The sequence below is a fragment of the Stegostoma tigrinum genome, chromosome 20 (assembly GCF_030684315.1).
Source record: "Stegostoma tigrinum isolate sSteTig4 chromosome 20, sSteTig4.hap1, whole genome shotgun sequence".
NCBI lineage: Eukaryota > Metazoa > Chordata > Chondrichthyes > Orectolobiformes > Stegostomatidae > Stegostoma > Stegostoma tigrinum.
In genome coordinates, this window is record NC_081373.1 from 16,340,191 (window position 1) to 16,359,353 (window position 19,163).

The 19,163-nt window shown below is 41.0% G+C and overlaps 1 protein-coding gene across 4 annotated transcripts in view; it reads right to left on the reverse strand.

Annotated features, from left to right (window-relative positions):
• nt5c2a (5'-nucleotidase, cytosolic IIa) overlaps positions 1-19,163 on the reverse strand; it is an 83,716-nt gene that overhangs the window by 36,023 nt on the left and 28,530 nt on the right. For 3 of the 4 annotated variants that reach the window (XM_048550793.2, XM_048550795.2, XM_048550792.2), the window contains exons 5-6: positions 2,659-2,776; positions 1,415-1,510 (exon numbers count right to left, since the gene is read on the reverse strand). In XM_048550793.2, coding sequence (XP_048406750.2) covers positions 1,415-1,510; positions 2,659-2,776 — 214 coding nt within the window. Of the gene's footprint in view, positions 1-1,414; positions 1,511-2,658; positions 2,777-15,058; positions 15,143-19,163 lie in introns of those variants that run through there. The other variant, XM_048550796.2, reaches the window with a different exon arrangement.

Consider the following 19,163-nt stretch of genomic DNA (forward strand, 5'->3'; position numbering starts at 1 on the left):
ACCAATCAGATCACCCCTTAACTTTCTAAATTCTAGAGAATGGCTTAAGCAGGTATAAATCCAGCATTCTCTGCTCCCACACCTCTATTACAGTTGCGTCTTTTATTTTATGCTATTTTTCCATGTTCTTCCTACCAGTACGCATCACCTCACACTTTTCTGCATTGTACCACATCTGCCACATATCCATCCATTCCATCTACTTATCTATTTTCAATGACCCAATTTCCACTGCTCTCTGTGGAACAGAATTCCAAAAGACTAATGACCCTCTGAGTGAAAAAAATTAATCCTCATCTCAATCTTTAAATGGAGACCCCTAATTTTAAAACTAGACTCCCACAAAAGAGGAAATATCTTTCCAGCAAATATCCTGTCAATTCCCCTCAGAATCTTGTATGTTTCAATAAAAACCACCTCTCATTCCTCTAAACTCTAAAGAATATAGGCAAGAATATATAAAGAATAGGATAAAGGCAACTCTTTGATCAGTGCCCCAATCATCAATGGCAAATCATCTGGAATTAACAATCTAATGATGACTGTGAAACCATTGGCGATTGTTGGAAAAATGCATCTGGCTTACTAATGTCCTTTAGGGAAGGAAACTGCCATCCTTACCTGGTCTGGCTTATATGTGGGTCTAGACCCACAGCAATGTGGCTGACTCTGAACTACCCTCTGGGCAATTAGGGATTGACAATAAATGCTGCCCAGCCAGCAACACCCTCATCCCATTAATAAATAAAGGGAAAAATGTAAACAAACATTCACTTCCTCCAATACCACACACACCAGCAGCAGCATATACCATCTATAAGATGGGCAAGGGACTCAACAAGCCTCTTTTAGCAGCACCTTCCAAAGCTGTGACTTCTTCCACTGGAAGGACAATGGCAACAGATACATGAGACCATATCTATAACTTCTCCTCCAAGCCACTTGAAACATACTGTTGTTCCTTCCCTGTCACTGGATCAAAACCTGGAACTCCCTAACAGCACTGAGTGCCCCTTTACCCTAAGAAGTACAGCAGATCAGAGAAACACCTCACCACCACCTTCTCAATCAGAGAAGGTTAACACATTTTGGCCTCATTTGGCCATATCCTGTGAAAGAATAAAATAAATACCGGCCCAGAGTGGGCATGGTGGTCAAAGTACATACCCTGCCTATACACACTGACATTTGACTGGAATGCCTCCGACCTTTAAGACTGAACTATCAGGCAAGAACCACAACATACAGGGCTAATTCTATAAATGAAGTGGATAGAGTAAACTCATTCACAACAGTGCATGAAAAGGTAAAATTCAATTCTTAACTTTTAAACAGGTCATTTAATAAACACGCAAAAAGAAAAAAAATTACACCATTGTCTTGGATCACATTCACAGTTAAACACAGCACGCACCCCCTCATGAAATTGAATCCGTGGGCGCAGACCAGGATGTTCCCATATGCATCCACCTTCAGTAAGTTCCCATATAATGTGTCAAAAATCAGACCCCTGCAAAATTAACATGATAAAAAAATCCTTTCAAAACTCTCAGAAATTAATTATGAATTACTATCATCACACATTAATACAACCAGACTCCCAAGAATAAACTAAACATTTTCTTATCTGGTAAATTTATTCCTTATGCCATTAAATTGGAGATTAGTGAATGTTCACAATGATTAGAATGCCAATGTCTACACCAATCTGCCATATCATACAGAAGTGGTTTTGTTTCAAAATCAGATGCTTATCCTTTTAACACTATCTCTTCTCCCACAGTCACACCAGTTCTAGCAGATTGATCTAGCAAGCGAGTTCAAATCTCACTATATTCAATTGTGGAGCTGATTTATTAAACCTGATAAAGTGATTCCATTTTTCATCTAACCAAAAGCAAAGAAAGAACTGCAATGTCTTCTCTTCTTACTCCAGCACCCTTACCTCTGATGCCTCCAATCATTCTATTCTTGTTATTTTCTATTGCTCAGTTACATTCTGGCCCCAGTGGCATCATCCAGAAGCTGCGTGTCAATTTCTACATGCTCATGACATCCTGCTCTAGCTCGGCACTACTGTTCTTAAATTATCAGAGTGCTTCTCAGACACTCTGTACTAGATAATCAGAAATTGATCCATTTAAAGTACAGGAACGATTGAAATCATTACTTTTTATCTCCCTCTATATCTGTTCCCCTGACACTAACTCCATTCCCCTTGCTAGGAACAGAGAGATTAAGCCATTCTTTTTGTAACTTTGGTGTCATATTTGACCACAAGATAAGCTTCTGACCTCTTATGCATGTTACCATCAATATTCCCAATTCCAACACCATAACATTACCTAACTTCACCCCAAATGAGATATCATCTGCAAGGCTCGCTTTCATGTGTTAAAGATCCCCAGAATGCTTCACATCCTTAAGAAACGCTGCACATTAAACATGCTAAGCTAGTGATGGGCAATAATTCATCCTCATCAACACAATGCGATATTATGGATAACATTTTCAACAACTGGTTAACACTAGATTTCAAATAATCACACTGCCCTTTTGTCCATTGAAGTATTCTCTTTCACAGATTTTTCTCCTCATGTCAGCCATTAAGTGCCCACAATCCCATCTCTCAGTGTCCTCGTATACTCAAACTCCTACCTGGTAGGGAAAACAGGATCATAGACAAAGTTGCATAGCTCCTGAGGATACCCAATGGAGACCAAGCGCTCAACAGTCAAATCAAAGCCCAAAGCCTCGTATTCTGGAGATTTGTACACTGTGCCAAGACAAGAGAATGATCTTTAAGGAGAATCCCATAGTATTCAACAACAATTTACATAAATCGTGCCTTTAATTTCACAAGGCATCAGGATACTTCACAGAGCGGAGATAATTGGTTGGATGACCAAAAGCTTAATCAAAGGAATGGGTTTTAATAGTTGCTTTAAAGGAAAGCAAGGTTGAGGTGAAAAGGTATCAGAGATAATGGGAACTGCAGATGCTGGAGAATTCCAAGATAATAAAATGTGAGGCTGGATGAACACAGCAGGCCAAGCAGCATCTCAGGAGCACAAAAGCTGACGTTTTGGGCCTAGACCCTTCATCTGATGAAGGGTCTAGGCCCGAAACGTCAGCTTTTGTGCTCCTGAGATGCTGCTTGGCCTGCTGTGTTCATCCAGCCTCACATTTTATTATCTTGAGGTGAAAAGGTGTAGGGTGGGGATTCAGGATCTTGGAGCCAAAGTATAGCTGCTTTTGCTAGAGCAGTTAGAATACAGAATGCCCAAGTAAGTAGAATTAAAAAGGAGGATAGGTGTCCAAAAGGGTTACAGGGTTCAAGGAGATTACACAGGTAGGGTGGAGCAAGACCACAGTGATATAGTCATTTTGGGAACTCGTATTCTGAGGTAGCGATGTCAGAATTTTGATTTCAATTCTGCATTAGTGACTTTTTCACAAAAAAAAGTCTCTTTTGGAATTGTGAACCACAAGGTTCCCTTTCCAAAAAGCTTGCAACTTCAGTTAAATGACTGGCAAGCTACCTGAGGAGATAACTGATGGAATTTCAAGATCTGGACCTAACGACACTGAAAGGATTGTGATTGTTCCAGGCCACAACGGTGCAATTTGAAGGGGAACTTGCAGATGCAGACTTTGGAACACTAACACATCTGCTGCCCTTGTTTTTCCCATTCGAGACTGTGGGTTGGTAAGGTGCTTTCAGAAGAGCCTTGGCACATCATGCAGAACGTGGTGTGCGTGCGCGTGTGCACGCGTAGATAGATAGACATCAGTGCAGTGCTGGTGAAGGGACTGAAGACTGAAGGTGGCGAATGGGGTAGCAACCAAGCAGGTTAATTATTCCGTCACACTCCTCACCTGTTCCTTACGGATGGTAGACAGGCACTTGGAAAACAGGAGTTAGGTTACTCACCTTCGAATTCCCAGCTTCTAACCTGTTCTTGTAGCTACTGTATCTCTCTGTAGAATGTGTGTCATCCTCACAACTTGCCCACCCATCTATTTTTTACCATCCACAAACTTAGCTATTGTATGTTCACCTTCCTCTTCCAAGTGATTAATACTGTAATAAATGTGGCCCCAACACTAATCCCTGTGGCACTACGCTAGTTACAGCTTGCCTTCCTGAAACTGCACCCCCATCCTGATTTGTTAGTTAGCCAATCCTTATCAACATTAATACAATACTCCCTACATAATGGGTTCTGATCTTAAGAAGTAGCCTTAGCAGTAGTATCATATCAGATCTGCTTTTGAAATTCCAAAATTACATCTACTGGTTCCCATTTTCATCTGCTTGCTACATCCAAGAACTCTATTAAACTAGTCAAACATGAATTCCCCTTCAAGGGGCCAAACAGCTTGATTATATTACAGGTTTCTAAATTGTCTGATGGTACATCCATTCTCAAACTCTAACATTTCCCAATGATAAACATTAAGCTAACTAAAGTCATTAAAGGCCCTTTTGTGGGTCTCCTTCCTTGTGGAATAAGGATGCACTATTGTCAGCTTTTGAACTGTCTGGAGTTTTTCTAGAATCTAAGGATTCTTGGAAGATTATTACTAATGCATGCAACAACTCTGTAGCTAATCCTTTTAATATCCTAGAATGCATCTCATCGGATCCAGTGGACTTATGAGGCTATAGCCCCTTCAGTTTCCTAGTGTCCTTTCTCTAGTATGAATTGTTATATTTATTTATTCTCCTCTTTCTCTCTCTGCGTTCCCCCCCCCCGCCCCCGACCCCCCAACCCCGCTTCATCATTTAGTATTTTTGGAATGATACTAATATTTTCCATCAAAGACTGAAGCAAGGTTTTAAGTTAACTTGTCTGCCATTTTCTGGTTCTCCTCTATTAATTCCACAGCTTCATTCTTTAAAGGACCTATATTTTCCTTGGTCCTACTGTCCTTTATCATATACTTTAAGAATTTCTTATCGTCTATTTCTATAATTTTTTTGTTAGTTTACATTCTCCTCCTACTAGGTTTTTGGTCTTCTAGCACAGCAAAAGGTCTTTTGTATCTATGCCAATCAAAAATAATCATTTAACAATTCTAATCCATTTTCCATCAACTGGCTCATAGCCTTGTACGCCTTGCATCAGAAGTGCAAATCTAAATAGTTCTTAGACGTTGAGGATTTATGCCTCTATCGCCTTTACAGGCAGGATTTTCTTCACATTTTCTCTAAATGTTCTGCCCTTTCTTTAAATCTATGTCCCAGTCATTGATCTTTCCAAAGGGAAAAACATCTTGCCTACCCTATCTATACACCTCAATTTTGTATATTTCAATCATGACCCCCTCAATCGCCTCTAGTCTACAGAAAATCAACCCAGTCTGTCCAATCTCTCTTCTAATAGAAATTTCCCAGCTCAGGCAACATTCTGGTAAGTCTTTTCTGCACCCTCTCCAGTACTATCACATCCCTCCTATACTGTGAGTTCCAGAACTGCCCACAATACTCTAGCTATGGCCTAACCAATGTTTAAACAGTTCCAGCATAATCTCGCTACTCTCAATGCCTTGACTAATAAAGCAATGATGTAGAGGTGCCGGTGTTGGCCTGGAGTGGGCAAAGTCAGAAGTCGCAACACCAGGTTTTAGTCCGACAGATTTATTTGAAATCATAAGCTTTCAAAGCTGACCTCACCTGAAGAAGGATCGGCAATCCGAAAGCTTGTGTTTCAAATAAACCCGTTGTACTGTATGTCATGTGATTTCTGATTTTGACTAACAAAGGCAAGACTACTATATGCTTTCTTAACCACTTTATTTACTTGACCTAATACCTTAAGGTGTACACGCACACAAAAGGTCCCTCTGATCCTTAGTCCTTCCTAGGGTCCTACCATTCATCACATATTCCCTTGCCTTGTTTGTCCTGCCCAAGGGCATTTATCTGTATTGAATTCCATTTTCACTGATCAGCCCATCTGATCAACCAGTCTATATCCTCTTGTAGTTTAAGATCATCTTCCTCACTATTTACTAGCCCACCAATTTTTAAAAAATCATCTGTGATGTTAAGATGAATCCTCTTACATTCAAATCTAAATCATTTACATAACACACCAAAAGCAAGGGCCTCACACTGAGCTCCATGGAACCCCAATGGACACAGGCCTTCTAGTCAGAAAAAATAATTCTCAACTAGCACCCCTGGGTCCTACTATCCAGCCAAATGTGGATCTAACTTGTCAAATTTAATCATCTTTTGCTGGTCTGCCACTGACTTTTGCCACGTTCATTCTTTCTGTTTGAACTATTCTGAATTTCCCTGATTAACCACAATTGACATCTCCCCTTCCTAGAATCTTCTTTCCTCACTAGGCTGTGTTGCAAGTCACAAACTTCTTTCTGAAACATTTGCCATTGTTCCTGAACTGTCTTTGCTGCTACCCTCCTTTCCCAGTGCACTCCAACCAACTCTGCCCTCATTCTTTTGTTATAACCCTTACTTAAATCTGGTACTATCATCTCCAATCAAAGTCTCTCAAAGCCTTTGCAGAATCCAAAAGCCTTCAGCTGTTAATTGATATCACATGGAGTAAATCAAAGAGGCGTAAGACTTGTTTGTGCCATGCTGGGAACCTCAGAAGCAGGTCGAGATGACTCATCCACTGGTGTGCTGGGCTTGGTCTATTATTGAAGATGGGGATATTTCTGGAACCTGCACTCCTAGTTGTTTGTCTTCCACCATTCACAACTGAATGTGGCAGGACTGCAGAATTTAGGTCTGATCCTTTGCTTGAGGGGTCGCTTAGCCCCATCACTTGCTGCTTTTGCTATTTGACACGCAAGTGGTCTCGTGCTATAGCTTCACCTTCAAACTTCCTGCATGAGTGACGCAGCATCAACAAGGGACTCCACGCACACAGTACTTATCACACAGTCAGCAAGGGAGTGCAATGTACACAGTACGCATCACCATCCATGTAACTGGAATTCAAAAAACAGGAGAGGCCACAGAACTGGCAGAAAACAGACCAACAAAGCTGACTGACAAACACTTATGCTCCCTAAACATTTTTTATGATGTCCTAGAATCCAAAATATTTCAAGTTAAAATATAATAAAGGCTTTGGAAAATAAAAACAAATTGATGATTTTGCACTGCAAGATCCCACAATAAGCAATGTAACATTGATCAACAGACATGTATTGGTGGAATGGATCAAGGGACAATAACGATTAGGACTGCAGTGTAATTGACAAAGGCAGACAGCATTCCAGTCTCAATCTGATATAGAATGCAGCTAATGACCCTTTCAAAACAGGAACCATTCCGAACGGGAAGAAGTCATTGCAGCCGTTTTCAGAGTTAATAAACTTTAATGCATCCAAGTGAAAATTAACTGCCAAAATTCGTAACTGCTGCTGTTTAACAGTGCATGTCAACAAACAAACAAACAAACATCACTATGTACAATGTTTCAGTTTTTTGATTAAAAACAGAACGCTTTTCTTAAAAATACCAGTGCAACAGGCTATCACATTTCTTCAACTGGAATGAAAGAATAACCACAGCATCCAGCTCTCTAATGGCCTTAGGAAAAATCACATTTGGGAGTCCTTAGAACATTACCTGGGTCCCTTCATTTATAGTAGCCTAGCGACAATCCCACCAGTCCCTTGTCTTCTGATGTAAATGAAAGTTGGATTTACTAAGTCTCAACATTCCTGCGTTGTATTAAATCTTTCAATCAAATGGGACACTGAATTCTTTGCTTACCATGTTTCAATTTCAGATCTGAACATGGACGGAAACACTCAGCAGTCCACACAAGCTGAGAATTATACATTTTGATATTGCTGGTTAAGTAACATCTTCGTGTAACCAGTTCACCTTTCATAGTTATTAACAATTCCTTAAATTATTTTCAGACAGACTGACTCGGTTGAGTTTAAATAGCCCGGGTCTTAACCAGAGGCCAGAACAGACAAGCTTACAAGTTTAGGTGGGGCAGGCCAGAGTGTAAACATCACCTTTAGACATAACAGTTTGCGTCACAGAGTACAGGTGCATCAGTTTCTTTATTGAGAAATAAAGAGCAATGGACAAATATGGTCTGGCTTGCAACAGTTTCCAAGAACAGAATCGAAGAGTAGTTACAGGCATCAGATTAGCAGACATGAACAACCAGCATCTTTGGCAGATTTACATTTCAAATCCAAAGGCAGAAAGCTCGAGAATCTAAACCAATCTTTGAATGTTTTTGTACAAGGAAGCTCTATGAATAATGACGCTCCTGGGGATTTCTTGAAAACACTGCTCCAATCTGCATGCCTGTGGCAAAAATATGGTTTAACTAAAAAAATATGCAGTAATTCTTCAAGGCACGTGACCACAGAGACCAGCAGTGAAGGGAGTTCAGTCTGGCAACTATTGTCTGCTACATAATTGCATCAGTTTCAGAAATAGGTACCTCAATTCTACTCAATACCATAGAAAAAGCCTCAGGACTCAGCACATCATGAAAGATAAAAGCAGCAACAGGAAATGAGTGATGTGTACTACAGAATGTGATAACTTTATTGTCAACAACTCTTGCACAGTGATTGAAATTAGAACGCTATGACTAAAGTCTGTGTCAGATACTGCACGTGAGACAACAGCAGTCATTCTACTGAACACCACTAGAAAAATGAGGGGAGCCAAAGCGCCTTGCTGTGTCTCTTATCCTCTGAAATACAAACACTCCTGGCTGCCAGCACCCTAAGCCCCTTGTTAGAATGGTACTACATACCTTTCCATCATATTTCATTTGTCATTTCCCTTCCTGGGTTGTTGTACAAGCTCATTCGTTCTCAAATAGTTCACTCCATTGATCCATAATAGGGACTGCTGGCAAGTTGATTAACCATGGAGGGCATCACAACATGGGGGACCTCATACTGAACTGACAGTGACACATAGTTAATTTTGTGTGCTCTAACAGTGTTGATACCAAACTGAATAGAATCTCCCATATTTACAAACCCTATTCTGGATCAATAGAAAGCCCAGCAACATTAGTTCCTTGAGGATTAACTTCATCACCTCCCTAACAAAAATAAGAGCACAACTGCCTTTCTGCAGGTTGTCTAGATGATCCTGAAAACAAATTAAATCTTGTTATGGCAAGTTGCATTTTATTCAAACTACTTCTGTTCCATCACTATTCCCACTTATTATCAACCAGATCTACTGTACGTACTTCACATGGATTAATACTGGTGTTGAAACGTTACACTCAAACAAAAACACAATCAACTTAACTTATAAATTTGCTAATGATTCAGTTTTATAGCTAGCTCTGGAGAAACTTAGTGAATTTCAGAGTACAGCAAGTAACGCAGCCTGAAAAATACGCACTCTCACAACAAGCCATTCTTAACAATATTAAATGCTTCATCCCAACTAAACAACACACCGTGTAAATCAGTATAGCAGGACTGCAGCATTCCCCAACAGTCCCAAGTCCAGCAGGATTCTGGCCTCTCAATTTGCAAAGGAGAGAATTGCAAGGTTAACAAGCTACCATTTGTCGACTTTCTCTAAAACATATGACTGCACAAGACATCAGTTGTATCTAAAACAAAGAGGCAATCTTGCAGGAAGGTTGATCAAACAGCATTTCACACATCTGTGAATCACAACTAACTGCCGCCTACACTTTAACAGTATCAGAACTTCTGACCTCGTGGGAAGACCGCAGCACATGCCACCATAACTGTACACAGAATACCAACAATCATGTCAAAAGAATTGTTAAAATGTGTTCAACGATCCAATCACCTACTTCCTTACTAACATTTTCAGTGGCCAGTAGGTCCCCACACCTCCATCCTCAAGAGGCAGTTCCATTCTCCACAACAACCTCCATTTCTACCCCTACACGTTGATGCAAATAGTCAAAAACATTCTTGATTTCAGAGTTTGTGGTAATTTAAACAAACAAAAAGTTCAATTTATTAATCCTTTTAAGGAATTTGAACACATGGATAACATTTGCCCAGAGTCGACTCTTTTTACAGACAGAAAATCATAGCACTTCATCTGCAGTGTAACCAAGCCTGGACGTTCAGCCAACATTCCCAGCACTGCATCCCATTTAATTAGTACAGTTGCCTTTCACCAGGTATTATTCTATCACTTATTTTCCTTCACTCTTTAAAATAAGTCCATACAAGTTTCTTTCACACAATCCCAGCCCTATTTAGGGTGTGGGCATTAAACCACATTAGACATTACTGTGCCAAATAAATACATTTTAAGAAGCACCTTAAAAGAATAAAACACAGGTAGAGAAATTGAGGGGGTTCCAGAGTCATTTGTTAGCACAGAACTTGAGTACAGCTGACAAAAAAAAAAGACATTTTGTCAAAAGTTTTATTTTGCTCCCAAAATAAAATCAAAAGGAATACCACTATAAAAGTAAAAGCAATATTTTTCCAAATGCTAAATTTCTGTATTAGCAATCAGCACACTGTTTCCATACAGATTAATATTGCTACTACTTTACATTGGCATTTCTTGTTAATTATCCTGACGAATGCAAGACAAAAAGCTTCAAAATATGCCATTTTCAGTAATACACAATTTTGGAGCTGAGAACTTAAGCAACTGAAGGTATAGCCACCACTGACTGTCATCTGTCTACAAAAAAATCACAAAGTGCTTTGAAAGACTGATCATGGCCCACATCAACTCCAGCCTCCCATCCTGCCACGATCCCCAATAGTTTGCCTACCAACGTAACAGGTCCGCAAAGGATGCCATCCTTCCAGCCCTGCACTCATCCTTGGAACATATTGATATTAAAGACACCTAGGTTAGACTCCTGCTTGTTGACTACAACTCTGCCTTCAACACCATTATCCCCTCTACAGTGATCTCAAAGCTCCATGACCTTGGTCTCAGTTCCTCTGTCTGCAACTGGATCCTCAGCTTTCTGACCCATAGACCGCAATCAGAGAGGATAGGTAACTGCACCTCCTCCACAGTAAAACAACACTGGAGCACCCGAGGATGTGTCCTCAGACCCCGACTGTACTCTCTACATCAACAACCGTGGTGCCAAATTCTGAATGAACACCATCTACAATTTCATTGACACCACCACCACATTGAGATGGATATCTAACAACAAGTCAAACTGCGGAAGGGAGATAGAGGGCTTGGTGACATGGTGCAATGAAAACAATCTGTCTCTCAATGTCAGCAAAACTAAAGAACTGATCAACTTCAGAAAGAATGGAAGAGAACGTGCCTCCATCTACAATCAACAGAACTGAGGTTGAGAGGATGAAGTGCATCAAGTTCAGAGTGTTGATAACCAAGAACCTGTTCTGGACTTCCCATGTAGATGCAACAATCAAGATGGTACAACAATGCCTCTTCCTGAGGTGGCTCAGGAAATTTGGCATGTCCATAATGTCCCTCACCAACTTCTACAGATGGACCCACTGAAACAATACTGTCCAGGTGCATAATGACCTGGAATGGTAACTGCTCTGCCCAGGGCAGTAAAAAACTACAGGTGGTGTGCACAGCCAAGACCATCTCAGGAGCCAACCTTCCATCCATGGACTCCATTTACACAGCTCACTGCAACAGAACGGCTACCAACAAGACCCACCCCGGTAATGATCTCCTACAACCTCTTCCGACAGAAGATACAGAACCCTAAACACACACAGGCAGGTTCAAGAACAGCTTCTTCCTGGCTGTTATCAAACTGATGAATGGACTCTCTAGCATCAAATAACGCTGATCTTGCTAATGTTGATCTCGTCCTGCGCACACCCTGTGCGACGTAACCTGTATGCCTCTAAGTGTTTTGATCTGTACATCCTTCGCTTATTATGATCTGCCTGTGCCACTTGTAAACAAAGCTTTTCACTGTATTCCAGTACATGTGACAACAAATAAAAATCACTCGCTGGTAGAATGAGTAAAATTTGGAATGTTCAAAAGGCCAAAATGAAATTATTAAAGAATACTAAACAGGTTGGAGCAGCTTACAGACAGTGAAGGGAGCATAGCCATGGAAAGATCTGAACAGAAAATGGTATTTTAAAATTAAGGCTTGAACATATGCTAATGCAGGTCAGTGAGAATAGGGCTGACAAAATAATTAGAATTTGAAGAAAGAGCGGACACTTTCAACAGAGTCTTAGATGACCTCTGATTTATGAAGTTTAGGTTGCCAGTTGATCTCACAGCGTGTAGGGATCGGTCGAGGTGTAACAAAGACGTAGACCCTGTTTTCAGCAGAAAATAAGCTAAGGCAGGAACAAAGTCATGCAACATTATGGAAGTGCAAACTGGTGATCTCTGTGAAGACACAGATGTGTGGAAACTAACTGCTGAGTCAAATACAACAACATTCCACCCAACTGACCCATCCCCCTCTCCTCAGCATTTTACTCTTATCCGTGTATTTACCCGTGCCAGGGTCCCTTCTGATACTAAGAATATAGGAGGCTCACTTCCCAGCAATGTCAGATAGCATAAAGGGCATGACTTCATTCAAATATAATGCTGAAAAAAAAAAACTGGCATAGTGATGATACTCAGCTCCATGTCACTGAAAAGCTCAGGTATCATGGTGCAGTATTTATGATATATCTGAATAACATCGTAACAAAAAGTCAACTGTACAGAAACCTTCATTTCTAATGATAGAAAGAGAATGAACTGAAGCACCTGACTTATTCACAATCTTAAACTGGAGAGAATGGTGCCTTGGCTGACACTGTTGGTAATCAAGCAGGTGTAGAAACATGGATGTCTGTTTCACCGTCGCATTTACTGGGCTGTGTGTGACACAACACAGCATTCATTGTCCTTCTACACACATTACTCCTGTAACACTGTCAGTCATTATTGGGTCATTACTGATCATACTTGTTTCTCTGCTCTCCCTAGAACACATACCGATTATTTCTGAACCCACGAATCCACTCTCCATTAACCAGCATTAACCCTCTGCCCTGTCTAGTTCCATTGCCTATCAAGTTCACAGTATCACTTCCTCATTGGCCAAATGCAGTTTGTGATGTCAGACAAACAGCATGTGCTTTAGCTTTAATGGATCCAGAAGCTCTTGCATACAAAACAGTGTCTCCATGCTTAAACTCAAACGTGCAACTTCCCACATCTATGAGCACAGGAAAGGCTATCACATTGTCATCCAGCCTTCAGAGGACAAACTTAAGAAGGCATAATTATTCACTTTTTCTGTGCAGCATGGAAACAGACCCTTCAGTCCAACTTGTCCATGGCAACCAAATATCCTAAGTTAATCTAGTCTCATTTGCCAGCATTTGGCCCATAGCCTTCTAAACCCTTCCTATTCATATACCCATCCTTTTAAATGTTGTAATTGTACCAGCCTCCACCATTTCCTCTGGCATTTCATTCCATACACACACCACCCTTTGCATAAAAAAGTGCCCCTTAGGTCCTTTTTAAATCCTTCCCATCTCACCTTAAACCTATGCCCTCTAGAACAAAAACAGAAGTTGCTGGAAAAGCTCAGCAGGTCCGGCAGCATCTGTGATGAAAAATCAGAGTTAATGTTTTGGATCCAGTGACCCCTCCCTCTAGTTTTAGGGTCCGCCACTCCAGGGAAAAGACCTTGGCTATTCACCCTATTCATGACCCTCATGACTTCATAAACGTCTATAAAGGTCACTCCTCAGCCTCCAATGCTCCAGGGACAATAGCCGCAACCCATTCACTCTCTCCTGTCCACAGGCATGACAGCAGATGAAATTATTTCAGTTTAGCCGAACTGCAAATACTTCCATACAAGGTATGGAGCTGGATGAACGCAGCAGGCCAAGCAGCAGAGGAGCAGGAAAGCTGATGTTTCAGGCCTGGATCCTTCTTCTGGACCCTTCATGCAGCTCCACATCTGGTTATCTCAGACTCCAGCATCAGCAGTTCCTACTATCTTTGCAAATACTTCAAAATGGCCTTGTTTACAAGGCTGCATCACAGCAGTAACAGAAGTTACTTGCCACTTGTCAGCCCAAGCCTGAATATTGTCCAGGTCTTGCTACATTTGGACATCAATGGTTTTGGTATGAGAGATGTCATGTTTGGTGCTGAACACTGTGCAATCAGCGAACATTCCCACATCTGACCTCATGATGACAGAAGGTAACTGATGAAGGAGCTCAAGATGGTTGGGCCTAGGATACTATCCTGAGGAATGCATGCAGTTATGTTCTTAAAGTGAGACAACTGACCTCTTTCCAAATGGTTTGTAGCTACATGCAGGTTCACCTTACTTTGCATATTTACATAAATGAATTTTTAATGTCTGTTTATTCCTCATATTCCTTCTTAGACTACTTCTATCTAATTCAGTACTACATGGCTTAATGATAGTAGGAACTGAAGAATCTGAGATAACAAGGTGTAGAGCAGGATGAGCACAGCAGGCCAAGCAGGATCAGAGGAGCAGGAAGGCTGATGTTTCAGGCCTAGATCCTTCTTCAGAAAAGGGTATAGGTCCAAAACACTAGCCTTCCTGCTCCTCTCTACATGGTTTGGTATTATTTTCAACTGAATTCATCAATTAAGGGTGCCAAAGAACAAACCAGGAAAGCTCCTCCAGGAAGAATACTCACCTGTCCCATAATGGGGTTCTGTGGGGGCCGTCTGGGTCCCAACTAAGAACAATTGATTTATGTAGCCATTTTTAAATCAACATGCTTGAACATGTTATGACACCTCTTGGGCTGGTGGAACCTGAACCTGGACCTTCTGGCCCAGTGGTAGGGACACTACCACTGGGCCACAAGACCTATACATCTAGTGTATTAAATTAGCAGTCAATGAATTACCTTAGTCTGCAGTCATTGTCTCCTAGCCATTAAACTGATCGAAATATCTTCATGAACCAGCAGAATCAATACTTGAACCTGCCCAGATATATCTGCAAAGAATATTATCTCCCATTGGCGAGTCAGGGCACACATTTCCTGTTTCCCTTTTGTTTCTCCCACCTGTAGCAGATCCCCTCCATCTTACCTCCTACAGCTGGGAGAGGGGACGAAAGGCCGCAAACTCCTCCTCGAGTGCGACAGCAACCCTCCTTTCTCAGCCAACAGGAAGTACGCTAGCTGTGGGGTGAAACAGATAAAGTGTTGGTCCCCTTCCGCCAACTGTAATCAGTGGTATGAAGCCAGCATCGTAACCTCATTTCTTGGTTACCCAGTCTCCATTCAGTGTTGTATCGCAGCTGCTACTAAGGAGTCACCTTTTGATGCTTCCTCCCAATGATTCTTGGTTTTAAGGGCTTGATCCTTTCTTCAACCATATTTCTCCTTCATTTTCAATTCCATCAACACTCATTACTTTTTTTGTTAATCAGTACACAGAAATCACCAGTTTGGTATCAGTACAACTGGCTGTATCTTGATCTTCTCCAAGTCCTAAACTACAGGCATTAAAATGATTGTTGCGTCTGCTAATAATTTAAAATCAATTTCTTCAGGATATTAAGTCCATTAAATGCCATCTCGTGCAATAATCCTTAGTCCTGTCATAGTTCGTTACATTGTGTCTGAACATAACTTCTGAGCTCGAACTGTCACATTTCAGTTGCTGAGGCTATTAACAGAAAACCTCTAGCAAACTTGACAACTGATTTTTTTTTTAAAAAAGTGAACCATAAAATCCAAACCAGATATGGATGATACTTCAGAGGAAGGGTCACCGGACCCGAAATGTTAATTCTTATCTTTCACAGATGTTGCCAGGCCTGCTGAGCTTTTCCAGCAACTTTGTTTTTGTCGTATAGATGATACTTGTTGAACTTTGCACATACTAGACCAGAGCAGCAGGAGAAGGCTTCGTAACCCTTTTCTAATCTCAATTCTTCTCTCTTTACTTATTCCCATTATGCTTAATGATCCCCGTACCCAAATTTAGGAACTCATTAGCTATGATAAATTAAACAAATAAGTGAAAACAACTCAGCAGGGCCCTCTTATGGTGTGGTGGCAATATCCCTGTTCCTGGAACCCAGGCCTCCTCGTCAGGTCCCACCTGCTCCAGAGGTGCGAAATATCATCTCAAACAGGGTGGTTAGAAAAATAGTTGAATAAGAAAAAAAAACTTAGTGGATCTGGTGGCTCCTTTGCAGGAAGGAATGTTTGGAGTCCAATACGGTTCTTCTTCACAACTTACAGTTACTGTCAGGCCTGCTGAATGTTTTTCTAGCATTCTGTTGGAAATTTGAAGTTTCAGCTGCCACAGTATTTAGTTGTTCGTTGAAACCATTAGCAATTCTGCACACCTTCCAATTCACATGTTGAAAACAAGGTCAATCATACATTCTGATATTGTAACATAATCCTTTCTACAAACTCTTAACTACAAAATTCCTTACCTTCCACAACTTTCAAGGTTTTGAAAAAATAATTTGGGATCCCTAACTAGTACTTGATTTCTCACATTTTCACTCATCCTTTACAGCCAAAATGGTGTCCAAAACAGAGAGGGTTAGCGTGAAAAGAGACCATTTTGCATAGTAAAGTCACAGACTCAATCTATATAGCCTAACCAACCAAGCATCAATCTTCTGACCTACACAGGTTCATCTACTTTCCTTTGCAGCAGGAGAACTCGGGTAATGAGGAAGAAAATGCAATGACATTAGACGTTACCAGGCAAACATTAGCTTCACACAAAAAGTGACCCCTCACTAACAGTGCGTGTTACTACTTGAATAATAGCTCCATAGAATCCTTACAGAAAAAAAGGCCATTCAGCCCAACCAGTCCACATCAAACCCTCAAACAGCATCCCACCCAGATCCATTCCCCTACCCTATCCCTGGAAGCCCACATTTCCCATGACTAATTCACCTAGCCTGCACATCCCTGGACACAATGGGCAATTTAGCATGGCCAATCCACCTAATTTGCACATCTTTGGACTTTGGGAAGAAACCAGAGCACTTGAAGGAAACCCACACAGACACAGGGAGAATGTTCAAATTCCACACAGACAGACACCCCAAATGTGGAATTGAACCCTGGTCCCGGGCACAGTGAGGCAGCAGTGCTAACCACTGAGCCTCCACGCCACCCACGCTGTTTCTTTATTCATTCATCTTCAATATCTACCCTTAATAGTCCAAAAGTGATGATAGAAGCCTGAACAATATCTATGCAGGTATAGAATCAGAATCACAGAACTTACCATGTGAAACCTGATTTTGTTTGTGTTTTTTTGGAGGAGTTGAGGAGGAGTGGATGGGAGATGAGTTTTCAAAACAATCTGATATACTTTGGGAATATAACAGTGAGAGATTGGGTTTAGGAACAGGAGCAGAGAGTACCCCATATAAGCATTGTCCCAGCTGGTTGCCAACAAAACCCATGACCCCAAAACCAAGCCAGCACCATTTTGAAAACATCAATGCAAGGTTAGCAAACTACATCTGCTCTAAAGAGTGAAGATTTTAAAAAATTGAAGTGGTGAAATGGGAAAATGATTTCTATTACTTTCTGACGAGGTAGCTAAAGGGCACATTTCCCCAAAAAAAGCACAAAAGGATGTCAGGAAATTGAAAAAAATAGAAAGTATGAAAAAAAGGGCACAACAATGATGGAAAGCACAATGATAATGGTGACCTTCTGTGACGTAATGATCCATGATTCTGCACAGTAGGAATGCCAACTAAGTAGAGTGTCTAATTTTACATTTAATAAAACAAATGAAAAAGCTAAGAGCAAACTTGTATTTCTATAATGTTTCATTATCAGTGAAATACTTGAGGTGCTGTTCACTGTTGTAATGTAGAAAAATAGCAACCAATCAATACCAATGATCCCATGCTGCAGGAGACAAAAGATCAGATACTCAGTCTTCATTGAATTTGGAATGTTATTCAGTACAATTCGAGAACCTTCCGTTTGTTTGTTAACAGTGCAATAGGATCTTCAACAATCTCCTGAGGGAGCCAACAAGACAAAATCAGAAACTGCCTCAGTGGATTCACCAGGACCAGGCAGTATCTGAGCACAAAACTAGGTCAATCCAAAGTTTGATTTCAATCAGCTGCAGGTTCAGTACACAGATAGGACTGGATTCGGCTTCTAACTCCAAGGGGCTAAAAAAAACAGTAATCAGACAGACATCCAATGGATTTGACTGTGAAGTGCTCACATTTCAACAGTTTGCCAACACTCATGGGTTGATCATACAAAAATGGCCAAAATGGGAACAATGAAACACAACAACTGTCTCTTATCAAATGCTTTCAAAACTGTAGGCTGCATTTTTCCAAAGGCAAGGAAGTCACATCACCGGGTTTGAAGAAGGATCTTGAGCATGCACAGACAGTTGGCAGAATAAGATGGGTATTCACCCACCAACTGAGAAGTGTGGCTCATTCTGGCTAGCAGTTCAGTAGCATAGATAACCACTCGAGTTTGCAGCGTGGGAAAGACAGAATTTCTCTACAGTCACTACCCTTACAGTGGAGGAATTCATTCCAAGGGCTGTGAATCTGGAGAATGCTTTGCCACAGAAAGCTGTTGAGGCAAAGCATTTTAAGGCTGAGATAGGCAGATTTTTAAAAACCAAAAGAACCGTGAATGCTGTAAATCAGGAACAAAAACAAAATTGCTGGAACAGCTCAGCAGGTCCAGCAGCCTCTGTGAAGGGGAAAAAAAACAGTTGACATTTCGGGTACGGTGGCTCTTCCTCAGGACTGAATAGACAAATTTTTAAATCAGAAAAGAATAAGGATTATGGGTAAAAGGTATGGAGTGGAGTGGAGGATGATCAGATCAACGATGATCTCATTAAATTGCAGATCAGATACATTGAATGGTCCATTTCTGTTTCTACATCTTATAGGATGTTGAGATAGGCTCAAAGGTCCAGTTAGGGCTAAATGGCAGGTTCCAACAAAAACCGGCTAAACCCTCAGTCGCAGCAACTACCGTCAGAAGGTCCCACTGTAGACTATGGACCAGCCAGAATGGAAGATCCTAGCCTGGAAACCCATCCAAGAGGTTGCTGACAATTTCCCCACGTAGATAGGAGCCTATCCATGCTGGTTCAATCCCAGTGCAAGCAGCAAGTAACTATTAATTGGCTATCTACCTCCAGTCAGTAG